General features: G+C 42.1%; 1 protein-coding gene and 1 pseudogene across 2 annotated transcripts in view; both read left to right on the top strand.

Moving 5' to 3' along the window:
* Positions 1-14,701, top strand: part of KPNA6 (karyopherin subunit alpha 6) — a 51,695-nt gene that overhangs the window by 28,842 nt on the left and 8,152 nt on the right. For both annotated transcript variants that reach the window (XM_045548407.1, XM_045548408.1), the window contains exons 2-12: positions 3,164-3,297; positions 5,003-5,095; positions 5,838-5,937; positions 6,850-6,944; positions 7,839-7,970; positions 9,187-9,275; positions 10,207-10,306; positions 10,606-10,769; positions 10,959-11,037; positions 14,051-14,176; positions 14,502-14,629. In XM_045548407.1, the coding sequence (XP_045404363.1) occupies positions 3,164-3,297; positions 5,003-5,095; positions 5,838-5,937; positions 6,850-6,944; positions 7,839-7,970; positions 9,187-9,275; positions 10,207-10,306; positions 10,606-10,769; positions 10,959-11,037; positions 14,051-14,176; positions 14,502-14,629 (1,240 nt within the window). The remainder of the gene's footprint in view (positions 1-3,163; positions 3,298-5,002; positions 5,096-5,837; positions 5,938-6,849; positions 6,945-7,838; positions 7,971-9,186; positions 9,276-10,206; positions 10,307-10,605; positions 10,770-10,958; positions 11,038-14,050; positions 14,177-14,501; positions 14,630-14,701) is intronic.
* Positions 7,356-7,480, top strand: LOC123636303 (annotated as a pseudogene).

Here is a 14,701-nt window from a genome sequence, read left to right as displayed (position 1 = left end):
TGTTTGTTTGTTTTTTTTTTTGGAAACAGAGTCTCATGCTGTCACCCGGGCTGTAGTTCAGTAGAGTGATCACAGCTCACTGCAACCTCAAATTCCTGGGCTCAAGTGATCTTCCTGCCTCAGCCTCTTCAGTAGCTGGGACTACAGGCATTATTGAGTAGGTGGCACTATAGGCACTCTACTATTGTAGAGATAGGGTGTTGCTCTTGCTCAGGCTGATGTTGAACTTCTAGGCTCAAGCGAGCATCCTTCCACCTCAGCCTCCCAAAGTGTTAGGATTACAGGTAAGATCCACCTTGCCCAGAATGATTGTAAGGTTTTCTAAGGCTCCAAAAGAGCCAACACACTCCTGAAGATTAAGGTAGGAGGACCTACACTACCAGATAAAGAGATTTGTTAAAAATTATTAATTAAGGGCCAGGCATGGTGGCTCATACCTGTAATCCTAGCACTCTGGGAGTCCGAGGTGGGTGGATTGCTCGAGGTCAGGAGTTCGAGACCAGCCTGAGCAAGAGCGAGACCCCATCTCTACTAAAAATAGAAAGAAATTATCTGGACAACTAAAAATATATAGAAAAAAAAAATTAGCTGGGTATGGTGGCGCATGCCTGTAGTCCCAGCTACTCAGGAGGCTAAGGCAGAAGGATTGCTTGAGCCCAGGGGTTTGAGGTTGCTGTGAGCTAGGCTGATGCCATGGCACTCTAGCCCGGGCAACAGAGCGAAACTCTGTCTCAAAAAAAAAAAAAAAAAAAAAAAAATTATTAATTAAGGTAATGTGATAAGGAGCAAGAAAGAAATTGACTGATGGAAGGGAGCCTAAAACTAGATTTGGGTATATGGGGAGATTTGACCAATTGCAAGAGTGGCATAGTGGAAAAGGGAAGGCTATTTGGTAGACCATGCCAGGACAATGATTATACACATATGAAATCTAACCTCATTGGTAATCTGGGGTTTGCAAATCAGTATCTTAGTGAAATACCTTATTACACCCAATAGATTGTCAAAAGTGGCAATTCTATGTATTGGTCAACATATATATCAGTAGAAACCCTGTATGTTTTGCTTAACTAGTGTAAATTGGCAATACATTGGAAGGCAACTTTAGCACTAGCTGGTCAAGTTTAACATTTACCTGCCTACAACCCAGCAATTCATTCCTTAGAACAGCAGTTCTCAAAATATGGTCTGCAGACCCCTGGGGGTCCCTGTGATTATTTCAAAGGGTCTAGATAGTGAAGACTAAGATGTTATTTGGCATTTTCACTATGTTGACATTTGCACTGGTACTGTAAAAGCAATAGTGGATAGAACTGCTGATGCACAAATTAAAGGCAATGGCACCAAATTATACTAGTAATCCTTGTGCTTTTCACCACCACCCTCTCACTGGTAAAAAAAAAAAATGCTAGTTTCATTTAAGAATACCCTTGTTGAAACAGTATAAAACTCAGCTCTTGAAAACACATCTGGAAGAAAATCATCTGTGGTTTTTAAGTTGCTAGCTAAACTAGACATTTTTATTGATACTATTTTTACTTGAAAGAATGACTGACAAACAGTGGTTATTCATATTTAGGTATTGGGCAGACATTTCCTCAAAATGCATGAAATGAATCAGTATTTGTCAATAATAAAATTTTAGCTTTCAAGCACAAATTAGAATTTCAGAAAACCTGTATCTATCACTGAGTCCTCAATAGCTTCCCCATAGGTTTGTAATAGGGAAAAACTGGGGAGTAGGGGGAAGACCAACAGAAACATGGGTAAATTTTGATGTATTTACACCGCAAAGTAATGTAACACAAGAAAAATGAATGAAATATAGCTACATGTAAAAACATAGCTGTATTAAAAACTCAGTGAGTGGGGGGAAGATAATTCTCAGAAGACTAAACATAGTATAATACAGTATTTAGGGGTATACATATGTGTAAGTATAAAAACAAAAGCAAAGATACTGACAAGTCAGATAGCAGTTTTCTTTTGGCTGAAGGGGGCGTGAGGATAAGGCAGCCTAGGGTAAGGGAAGAGCCCACAACTAGATTCAGGCATAATGAAAATGTTCTAGTGCTTAGATTTGGTGGTAGGTTTAGAGATGTGCATTGTATGTTTTTGCTTGTAACTTACATACTTTCAGCGCTTTTTTATTACATAATAAATTTTAAACGTTTAAAAAATTTAAAAAGATGGTGGGCATATGGAGCTTTTTAAAAAGATACATTGTAGGCTAGGGACAGTAGCTCACACCTGTAATCCTAGCACTTTGGGAGACTAAGGCAGAAGCATTGCTTGAGGCCAGGAGTTCAGTCCAGCCTGAGCAAGAGCGAGGCCCCATCTCTACAAAAAATAGAAAAATTAGCCAGGTGTGGTGGCTTGCATCTGTAGTCTCAGCTACTCAGAAGCCTGAGGCAGGAGGATCACTTGAGCCCCAGGAGTTTACGGTTGTAGGGAGGCACTGCACTCTAGCCTGGGCTTCAGAGCAAGACCCTGTCATTAAAAAAAAAAAAAAAAAGATAGATGGTATTCCACAGAATTGGGTATACTGTGTTTAACCTGACAGGGTTAAATGTGTCTGAGTTTATTGGATAAGTCATATATCTGTTCTTTCTTGTGAAATTGGGATCATCAAAACTTGTGACCATTTACCAATTTACCACGTGCCTAGCATTGTTCTAAAAAGTACTTCATGTGTATTAACCTATTTAATCCTTATAACAACTTTATGAAATAGGAACTATTATGTCCCTGTTTTAAAGATAAAATTCTGAAGCATAGAGGTTAAAGCAACTTGTTCAAGGTTGCATAGCTAACAAATAGAGCCAGGATCTGAATCCAGACAATCTAGCTCCAGGGCCCACACTTTTAACTATTAATACTATGCTTATACCAGTTGTTCTAAATATCACCTATTTAATTAGCTTATTTATAATTAAAGGAGACTCTGTATACGTGTGTGTGTGTGTGTGTGTGTGTGTGTGTGTGTGTTGGTAGGGATGGTGTTAGAGATGTCAGGTGCTTGTTGAGCGTATTAGGCCTCCTTGAGAGCTGTGGTCCTCCTGGAGTAGGTGAGGGTGCAGGGTGGGTAGAGACAGAAACCTGCTGAAAAGGAAATGCTGTCCTTTTAAGAGCTTTTGGCATGTATTTGTATCTTCCCTTCTAGAGACCATGGCAAGCCCAGGTAAAGACAATTATCGAATGAAGAGCTATAAGAACAATGCCCTAAACCCTGAGGAAATGAGGCGAAGAAGAGAAGAAGAGGGCATTCAGCTCCGGAAGCAGAAGCGGGAGCAACAAGTGAGTTAACTGGAATATTCTCAAACATAATGTTCAGGAAAGCTATCCAGTCCCTATGGTTGGCCTTCACCTTGCACACTCACCTTCCCATCAGCAAAGTAGGTTGCTTAGTAGGCCAGTCATCCAGTATCCTTTGTTGTAAAGAAATGTTGGAAGCTTTAAGAAAAGCCCCTTTCCACAAGTTAGACCAGCTTAGACATCATTTATGTCTTTAATATAACATTCTCATTCTAGCTCCATGTTGCTTCTTCTTGCTACAGTCAGTATTAGGCCTGGCCTTCAACGCCCAGCTCCAAGCCAGGCCCTTTTAAGAGGTTCGTCAGCCATTCTGTGCTGCCCTACTTCTTCCTGTTTTCTTGAGTTTGTTCTTTATAAGTATCCCCAGCACTGAGACTATATTAATGCCTCACCATCTGCACTCCCATCCCACACCACTACCAGATTGGTGCATTGTTCAGGTCTAGATTCAGTCACCTAACCTGCCTTACCTACCGTCTTGCTATACTATTATTCATTTCCTTCAAGGCCTTTCATACACATCATCTTTTTTACAAAGGGCATAGAAATCTTTAAACATTTTTTTACTTATAAAAATGATCTCTTAAAAAATGCCAACAATTAGATATACCATGGAAAGAAAAGCCCTTGAATATCTTTCCATGTCAGTATTCAGCACTCCCCTCCTTACCTGCATGGGATATTTTCCAAGGCCCCCAGTGGGTGCCTGAAACTGAGTAGTGCTGAACCCTATATATACTGTGTTTTTTTCTATACTTTCATCTTTTCTTTTCTTTTCTTTTTTTTTTTTTTTAGACAGAGTCTTACTCTGTTACCCAAGGCTAGAGTGCCGTGGCGTCAGCCTCACTCACAGCAACCTAAAACTCCTGGGATCAAGCAATCCTTCTGCCTCAGCCTCCCAAGTAGCTGGGACTACAGGCATGTGTCACCATGCCTGGCTAATGTTTTCTATATATTTTTAGCTGTCCATATAATTTCTTTGTATTTTTAGTAGAGATGGGGTCTTGCTCTTGCTCAGGCTGGTCTCAAACTCCTGACCTCGAGCGATCCTCCCGCCTCGGCCTTCCAAAGTGCTAGGATTACAAGCGTGAGCTACCGCACCCGGGCCATCTTTTCTTTTTCTTTTCTTTTCTTTTTTTTTTTTTACTTGCCTCTGACAGCTTTGTGAAGCCCAATGCTTTCATCTTTTCACCTAAAGAAACAATTTACAGATTTTCTTTAGCATATCTGAATTGCCAGCACCACTACTCTTGCACTTTAGGGCCATTTTTCAGTAAAATAAGGGTTACTTGAACACAAGCACTGCAGTCGTCAGCTATTAAGTGACTAACGGGTAGTAGCATATACAGCATGGATACACTGGACAATGGGATGATTCACATCCCAGGCAAGACAGAGTGGGATAATGTGAAATTTCATCACACTATTCAGAATGACAATTTAAAATTTAGGAATTGTTCATTTCTGAAATTTTTCATTTAATATTTTCGGACCACAATTTACCACAAGTAACTGAAACTATGGTGAGCAAAACTGTGGATAAGGAGGGGACTGCTGCATAAAGTTTGACCTCATTTTCTCAACTAATATTTCCTTGTCGCTTATGCCATAATTTAACATTGGGTTGTTCTTTGTTTTCTTTGGTTCAGTGAGTAATCGTACTGCTGTCTCTTCATTTTACTTTCAGCTTTTTAAACGGAGAAATGTGGAGCTGATTAATGAAGAAGCTGCCATGTTTGATAGTCTCCTCATGGACTCCTATGTGAGCTCTACCACTGGGGTAAGGCCCTTGCATGCACCTCAGGCAGGCCTGAGAAGTACCTGCTTCTAAGAACAGAAATCGGGCAGTTCATGTCATAGCTAGTAACCATGCTATGCTCTTTCCTCCATGGGCCGTTTTGTAACTGGACAGCTTAAGGAGTCAACAAGGATTTGTCTCTGATGGAAATATCTGAGGAAACATTTAAAGGAAGCCATCAGTTGCCCCAGAAGGAATCACTTTCTTTTTTTCTTTTCTTTTTTTTTTTTGAGACACAGTCTTGCTCTGTTGCCTGGGCTAGGGTGCTATGGCGTCAGCCTAGCTCACAGTAACCTCAAACTCCTGGGCTCAAGCGATCCTCCTGCCTCAGCCTCCAGAGTAGCTGGGCTCCAGGTGTACACCACCATGCCTGGCTAATTTTTGCTATTTTTTTTAGTTGCCCAACTAATTTTTTCTATTTTTAGTAGAGGTGGGGTCTCATTCTTACTCAGGCTGGTCTTGAACTCCTGAGCTCAAGCAGTCCTCCCACCTCGACCTCCCAGAGTGCTAGGATTATAGGCGTGAGCCACCGCGCCCAGCCAGGAATCACTTTCAATTGTCCCAACTTGAAGGAGCCATGGATTAAACAAACCCCTTCTCCTGAGCCTGTTATTGTCATCCTCTTGCCCTCAAGTCTTAGAAAACAGGATGCCAAACAGGATTATATGCTCACATCTGGCTCTAGCGTTGGTTTGCAAAGTCCTAAATTTGTTTTATGTTCTAGGAGAGTGTGATCACAAGAGAGATGGTGGAGATGCTCTTTTCTGATGATTCTGACCTGCAGTTAGCAACCACACAGAAATTTCGGAAACTGCTCTCCAAAGGTACAAAGCCTGGTCCCTCTCAGAGAGACCCTACCTATATGACTTAGCCTCTTATTTCATTTCACTGATATCATCAACTACTCTCCCCCTTGCTCATTCTACTCTAGCCCTACTGGCCTTGGTATTCCTTATATAAGGCAGGTACATTCCCACCTTTGCACTGAATATTCCTTCCACCTGATATCCTCTACTCCCAGATATCTATGTAGCAACTCCCTCACTTCTATGGTCAAATCCTACCTTCTTAATGAAGCCTACCCTGACCCCTATCTAAAATTGCAAGCTATCCCCACCCTCAGCATTTTTTATCTCTTTACCTTGCCCTACATATTCTTTTTTCCCCCATTATATTTATTATCATCTAACATAATAAAATATCTCTTCCGATTAGGATGTAAGCTTTTTGTGGGCAGGAACTTTGGGTTTTGTTAACTCCTATATCCTCAATACCTAGAACTGTGTGGTACATAATAGATGTTTGATAAAAATTTGATGTGTGTTAGGAAAACACCTCTTGCTTCAGTGTATTAAGCAGTCCTCCCATGAAGAGATGACTGGTCTGTCTGAGAAGGGCAATGTTTAGACTAGGGTTGTTCATCCTTTGGGCTTTCCTCCCCACTTAATCATTCTTTGCTTATGTTCAGTAAGCCAAAGATGAGCATACCTAAGTTAGGATTGGCTCTACTCTTTAGCATTCTAACTATTCAAAAACAAGTAGGTATTGTTAAAACCACCTTACCAGGAGGGAGTTTGAGAATGTTCATAAGGGTAGTCAGAAGTATCTGTTCCAAGATGATTGTTGTGGAACAAAAGGGGGGAAAAAAGTATCTAGGAAGAGTTGTGAGCTGACCCCTGTGAAAAGATCAGACAAAGCCTGCCTTGACTTTTTCTTTTCCCTTCTCCCTCTTCCAGAGCCTAGTCCTCCAATAGATGAAGTTATTAATACTCCAGGAGTGGTGGATCGGTTTGTGGAGTTTCTGAAGAGGAACGAGAATTGTACATTACAGGTAAGGCCAGTGGGGTAGGGGTTATTAGATGAAAGCCTTTCCAAGAAATTGCAGTGGGATATTTCTATAGACACATCTCAGGAAATAGACAAGTAGTAAGAGGAACATTTAAGAGAAACCATCAGTTTGCTTACGTGTATTGGCTTCAGTGAAGAGAACCAAAATCTCTTAAGACAATCTCAAAGGAAAGATACTAGAATATGTCAGACTGATCATTCAGTTATATATCAGAGGGTATAGTCCATTTCTAACTATCTGTGTGGCCTGAGGCACACAGATTTAGCCTTTCTGGGTCTCTCTTCTCAGAGATGGGTGATGGGTCAATTCATTGAAATTTGCCAGAAACTCAGCTGAAAGGACTTTGAGAGACCCATCACACTCTAATCCTCATTTCAGAAATGAAGAAAATCAACTATCCTTGTTTTGGGGTAGCGCTACTGGCCAATGAACAAACAGTGAGGGCAGTACTGCTAACACCTGCACAACACACCTGCATCAACTGAGCTTTGCTTTACTTTGGTGCAATTTTTGGAAAAAAGAAAAACCTCTTTTCCACAATAAAAAAGAAAAGAAACGAAATGAAGCTCAGGAAATAAAAAAGTGACTTGCCATCCATGGGTGTTGTGGTAGTACAGGGCTAAATTTGGGACCATTGAAGCCCACTTTGTTTTTCCCGTTATGTCCCATCATTGCCTCTTCCCACCATTTAGAGGGAGGAGGGGAAAGGTTTGTATTTTGTGTGTGTGTTTTTTAAATTCGTGGGTAAGAGGCTTGCTTGTATTTTGTGGGGTTTTTTTAATTCACAGGCAAGAGGCTTACTGTTCTGAGGCAGCTGATAGGCATGATTGCTCGTTCTGGAATGACCTTTCAATCGTGGCTTAATCTCACTTTCAGTTCGAAGCTGCCTGGGCTCTAACAAACATTGCCTCTGGAACCTCTCAGCAGACCAAAATTGTCATTGAAGCAGGAGCCGTCCCCATTTTTATAGAGCTGCTTAACTCAGACTTCGAGGATGTACAGGAACAGGTAATGCTTAGATTTGTTGTAATTCTTGATGGTACCTGCAGTATAATAAAAAATATATTTGGCCTTTGTCCTGGTTCATGGCACAGTGCTCTTAAAACCCTTGGGATTTTCTGAGTGATAGGAGTGTCTTTTATTTATAGAGCCTCTTTGGAACACACCCAAGTCTATGTTAATGAGTTAACTCATCTTTGGTAGCCTTAGAACAGGGCTGGTCACCAGAAGGACCAAACATAGGATTCAAAGGTGGGAGGGAACTCTTAGCCCTATCCTCCACCCTGAAGGAGGGAAGGGGATTATAAAAACTCTTGAACAATGAGATTTGGAGAGTTTCCAGGTTGGTGAACACATTCCCAAACACTAATGTTTTGGGAAGGTGGCAGGGGACATGGAAGCTCTGCTCCCCCACCCACTACTCTGTACATACCTTGCCTTACCTGCTCTCTGCATCTCTTCCATTTGGCTGTTCCTGAGTTGTATCCTTTTAATAAACTGATAAGTGTAAGTAAAGTTTTTCTTGAGTTCAGTTCTAGCAAGTTACCAAACTGAGGAGGGGAATGTAGAGATCACCAAATTTATAGCTGTTTGGTCAAAAGTACAGGACTTAAAACTGGTGTCTGAAGTAGGGGCAGTCTTGTGGGACCTTAACCTGTGGGGTCTGTGCTAACTCCAGGAGTTAGTGTCAGAATTGCATTAAACTGTTGGACGCACAGTGGTATCAGCAAATTGATGGTTGTTGTGGAAAAAAGTCCATACGTTTGTTGTCAGAAGTAGTGTTGGAAAAAAAGACACAGATCATGAAGATAAAGATATAACTTCTGTTTCTTCCACTGAATTCTTGCTAGTTGGGTAGAAGTGGGGGGTGGCAGTAGGGTATTTTCTCCATTAACACAGGATTGGTCCAAGGCGTCTATAAGGATGAAACTTTCTGAACACTTCTCTTTTCAGAGGCAGCATTGGGAAGGTATTGGTTTGCTTTCTCTGGCTAGTGCAGATGACAGCCTGTCATCTCCTCTGAACTGGGACCTCCCAGGGGAAAGGTCCTTGTAGGGCAAATGCTCAATAAAGATTTTAACAGGGAGGTTGCCTGAGCTTGTTTAGTGTGTCTCAGGCCTTAACATGGTTCTTAGCCATGGTTCTCACTGTGTAGTTGTGGCTATAAAGTACTCACAGAAGCTGCCAGGTTCTGTGGGTGACAGTTCCATCATCCCCTTTTCAGGCAGTCTGGGCACTGGGAAACATAGCTGGAGACAGCTCCGTTTGCCGAGATTACGTCTTGAACTGTTCCATCCTTAATCCTTTGTTAACGTGAGTAATTATAATCATCTGCACCTGGGTATCTAAAGGGTAGCCATGTGACAGATCATTTAGGGGCAGCTTACTTGATCCCTTAAGATAATAGGTAAATACAAAAACTCTAAAGATACATTCTGACTGCCAAAGTAAAAGTTAGGTATCTTTTGAGATTAAGAAGATTGTGCCACTGGTCTATGCCAAGGAGGATCTTATTCCTCACTTTGTGGCACTGTAGAACCTGATGTTGGTCAGATCTCCCTCATTGTAGAGCCAGGAGAGAGAGGCAGGACTAGCCCATCTGGCAAAATCCAAACTTCTCTACAGAATGTGTTGATTTGCTATGGGGTTATACGTAGGTACATTGGACAGCTCTGTTGTAAATCATGGATCCAAGACCCTATGAAGGGTCATCTGGATCCCTCTCCCATCCCTCCCCCATATACCCTTAGAGTAAGCTACATCTAAACTAAAACAGATGAATGAACTGTTCTGCAGAGACCACAATATGATAGGCTACCACTATCACTTTCTTGGACCCTTCACAGAAAAGCATTCCATACTGCAGGGCTAAATCTCTCATACCAGACCTTCAGCTTTTATTTCCAAAGAGAACACTACTCCTTGTCCTGGATTTGTGGCCAGGGTTAGGAGCACAGTATATCTTACTTTAAAAGCTTTACAGGCTTACTTAATATCTAGCCCTTTGTTTTGTCCCTTCTATTTATGGTATTAACTAACCACAGCTGGTCCTGCACAGAATTACTCTGTGCAGAGGTCGACCTTCTGGTCTATACCTGCTCTATTAACATAGGTCTATGGGTAGGAAGAAACAGACAGGCTGCTAGAGTCTTGGGGTCTGATTGGATTTGTCCCCAGCGTTCATTGGCAATAGCACTATGCTAAGGCATCAGTACTCAGGATCTGTCTTTGCTGTTTCCTTCAGACTCCTTACCAAGTCCACACGACTGACAATGACACGGAATGCAGTCTGGGCCCTGTCAAACCTCTGCCGAGGGAAGAACCCACCCCCAGAGTTTGCAAAGGTAAGAGAGCTACTTACCAGTCCCTGAGCAATGGCAGGTTCCTTCATATGGAGTTTTTAAATCTTTGGGGTACCCCTTAGAGTCTCAAATCATGGGAAACTGAAAAAGGCAATTGTCAGTGAAGTAGGTGATCTTGTATACCTGGATGGTAAAGTGAAAAGGTAAGCCTGAAGGTTCTATGTAGTGGAGATCCTCAGGGTCGACAATTACTTGTGGAAGAGGGGATAGCAATGTTAGGGTTAGTGATGGAGCTGTTGTAGTCTTGTCTGCATGAGTCTGTTTCACTGTGCTTCCAACAGGTCTCTCCTTGTTTGCCGGTACTGTCTCGCCTACTCTTCAGCAGTGATTCAGACTTGCTGGCAGATGCTTGCTGGGCCCTCTCTTATCTGTCTGATGGCCCCAATGAGAAAATCCAGGCGGTCATAGACTCTGGAGTGTGCCGGAGATTGGTAGAGCTGCTGATGTGAGTATTGTCTGTTAGAGAGGGTACAGGTTCCCTGAGCTTCTCCAAGCTCAGACTAAAGATGTGCAATTAGCAGTTTGCTGCCCTACTCAGAGGTCTGGAGCCATGACAATGCTGCGAACCTTGGTGGTCAGCAGGGCTAAAAATGGTATGCTTGCTCTCTGCTGATCAGACCTCCCTCCTCTGTAGGCACAACGATTATAAAGTGGCTTCCCCTGCCCTGAGAGCTGTGGGTAACATCGTCACCGGAGATGACATCCAGACCCAGGTAAGGAGGAGGATGCAGGTTCTCAGACCAGCTATGGGAGAGCACTGAGGAAAGCTGCCTGTGGACAAAAGCCTTCCTGCCAGGGCTCTAGTACTGATGGGAGGCAGCCAGTGAAAATTTGTAGCTCTGTCATTCTCTGTATGATTATGGGAAACTTGGTTCCTCCTTTTCTTCTTCTTCTTTTTTTATTTCAGCATATTATGGGGGTACAAAAGTTTACGTTACATATATTGCCCTTGCCCCCCCCCAATCAGAGCTTCAAGCGTGTCCATCCCCTAGACGGTACGCATTGCACTCATTATGTATGTATACACCCATTCCCTCCACCTCCTTTTCTTCTATAAATTGGAAACAAATCATCCTCCAGTGGATGCTTGCAAAGGAAAACTAAATGGAATAACTGGACTTACTGCCCGGGACATTGTAAGGTAGTTAAGTTTGAGTCGTGGTCCCTTTGAGATATTGAAAGCTATGGGACTCCACCTCTGCTTTCTAGATCTTTAGGGTCACTTGAATACCATCTTATATTAATTTTGTGTAAATAACTCCTCCAGTGAAGACATAGTAAACAAGGTTCCCCTGCTCAAAGGCTGGAGATGTGGGGTATTCTTTGGGTCTTGAATAGCTGGCATAATTCTTTGGGATTCTCGACAGGTTTCTTTCAGGTGAGCAGTCTCAGTTGAATCCACACGCACATTTTCTAAGTCATTTGTATGCATGTGTGTGCGTGCACACTTGCACACATTAAAATATAACATAAAATATACCATTTTAACCATTTCAGTGGAATTTGTGCATTCATGCTGTTATTTGATCATCACTGCCATCCATCTACAGAACATTTTCATCATCTCAAACAAACTCTGTACCCATTAAACAATAACTCTGCATTCTTCCCTCCCCCTCAAAACCTAGTAACCACCATTCTACTTTCTGTTGCTATGAATTTGACTGCTCTAGGTACCTCATATAAGTGGAATCATACAGTATTTGTCCTTTTTCATCTGGTTTCTTTCTTTTTTTTTTTTTGAGACAATCTCACTCTGTTTCCTGGGCTAGAGTGCTGTGGCGTCAGCCTAGCTCACAGCAACCTCAAACTCCCAGGCTCAAACAATCCTCCTGCCTCAGCCTCCCGAGTAGCTGAGACTACAGGCATGAGCAACCATGCCCGGATAATTTTTTTAATATATATTTTTAGTTGTCCAGATAATTTCTTTCTATTTTTAGTAGAGACGGGGTCTCGTTCTTGCTCAGGCTGGTCTTGAACTCCTAACCTTAAGCGATCCTCCCGCCTCGGCCTCCCAGGTGCTAGGATTACAGGCGTGAGCCACTGCGCCTGGCCATCTGGTTTATTTCATTTAGCTTAATTAATATCTTCAAGATTGACCCATGTTGTAGCATGTGTCAGAATTTCCTTCCTTTTTAAGGCTGCATAATATTTCATTGTATGTATAGACCATATTTTATTCATTCATCCATTGATAGACATTTGGGTTGCTTCCACCTTTTAGCTATTGTGAATAATGCTGCTGTGAACTTTGATGTACAAATATTTGTTGGAGTCCCTGTTTTCAGTTCTATTGGATATATACTCAGAAGTGGAATTACTGGATCATGTGGTCATTTTATGTTTAATTTTTTTTTTTTAGGAGCCACTGTACAGATTTGCACAACTGCTCTACCATTTTACATTCCCAATGTACAAGTTCCAGTTTCCCCACAGCCTTGCCGATGCTTGTTATTTTCTGTGTTTTGGGGGGCTTTTATTTTGTTTTTCTTTGTTTCTTTTTTTTTTTTTTTTTCATAATAGCCATCCTAGTAGATGTGAAGTGATATCTCATTGTGGTTGGATTGTATTTCCCTAATTGTTGGTGATGTTGAGCATCTTTTCATATGCTTATTGGCCGTCTACATATGTTCTTTGGGGAAATGTCTATTCAGGTCCTTTGCTCATTTTTTAATTGGGAGTTTTTTGTTGTTCATTTATAGGAGCTCTTTATATACTCTGGATTTTTTTTTTTTTTTTTTTTGAGGCAGAGCCTTGCTCTGTTACCCCAAGTAGAGTGCAGTGGAGTCATCATAGCTCACTGCAACCTCAAACTCCTGGGCTCAGGTGATTTTCCTACCTCAGCCTCCCAAGTAGCTGGGACTACAGGCATGCGCCACCACATCCAGCTAATTTTTTCTATTTTTGGTAGAGACGGGGTCTCGCTCTTGCTCAGGCTGGTGTCGTACTCCTGACCTCAAGCAGTTCTCTTGCCTCGGCCTCCCAGAGTGTTAGGATTACAGGTGTGAGCCACCTCACCCAGCCTATTCTGCATATTAATCCTTTATCAGATACATGTTTTGCAAATATTTTCTCCCATTCTGTTGTTTTGCCTTTTCACTCTGGTGTCCTTTTTTTTATTTTTTTTAACTTTTTTTATTTTTTTAAAGTTTTGTGTTTATTTTTAAAGATGAGGTCTTGCTGTGTGTCCAGGCTGGCCTTTAACTCCTGGGCTCAAGTTATCCTCCTGCCTCAGCCTTCCAAGTAGCTGGGACTACAGGCATGTGCTACCACAACCAACTTACTCTGGTGTCTTTTTAGTTTTTTTTGGTTTTTTTGGAGACAGAGTCTTGCTCTGTTGCCTAGGCTAGAGTGCTGTGGCATCAGCCTAGCTCACAGCAACCTCAAACTCCTGGGCTTAAGCAATCCTTCTGCCTCAGCCTCCCAAGTAGCTGGGACTACAGGCATGCGCCACTATTCCCGAATAATTTTTTCTATATATTTTTAGTTGTCTGGCTAATTTCTTTCTATTTTTTTTAGTAGAGACAGGATCTCACTCTTGCTCAGGCTGGTCTCGAACTCCTGAACTTGAGCCATCCTCCCGCCTCGGCCTCCCAGAGTGCTAGGATTACAGGCGTGAGCCACTGCACCTGGCCTTACTCTGGTGTCTTGATGTATAAAAGTTTTAAATTTTGATTAAGTTCAATTTATAATAATTTTTTTTTCCCTGTGCTTTTGGTTTTCTAGGTCATTCTTAACTGTTCAGCCCTCCCTTGCCTTCTCCACTTGTTGAGCAGCCCTAAAGAATCAATCCGGAAGGAAGCTTGCTGGACCATTTCAAATATCACTGCTGGCAACAGAGCTCAAATACAGGTAGAACAAGCAGGGAAGTTGAGAGGTGTAGGGAGCCATAGGAAACATGAGAGGCAATGGGATATTTGCTTTCAGAAGAATTTGTTCCCGTTTAGAAATTGGAGTCAGTATGTGCTGTTGGTCAAAGCATCTGTGTAGCTGAAGCTGGGTTCTTCTGTAGCCTATCACCTATAACTGTAGCCTATCACCTATAAGGGAAGAATAAAAGAGAACTCCCATGGGGGGAAGATGTCTAACTAAGTCTTAGCTGATTTGGGGGCTGGATTTGCTTTCTTCTCTTGAAGTGACATTCTCCCTCATCCCCCTTCCCTCGATCCTCTCTCAGGCTGTTATAGATGCAAATATCTTCCCTGTGTTGATCGAAATCCTTCAGAAAGCAGAGTTCCGTACAAGGAAAGAGGCAGCCTGGGCCATCACCAATGCCACATCAGGAGGAACCCCTGAGCAGATCAGGTATCCTATTCCTTTCCCATTGTCTTGAATGATATGTGTGCTCTCCCTGTTTGCTCATGGTTGCTCAGATAG

This window comes from Lemur catta, chromosome 3 (genome assembly GCF_020740605.2).
Source record: "Lemur catta isolate mLemCat1 chromosome 3, mLemCat1.pri, whole genome shotgun sequence".
Lineage (NCBI taxonomy): Eukaryota > Metazoa > Chordata > Mammalia > Primates > Lemuridae > Lemur > Lemur catta.
Note: the sequence above shows the minus strand (reverse complement) of the source record. Positions and strands in the feature narration are given on the sequence as shown.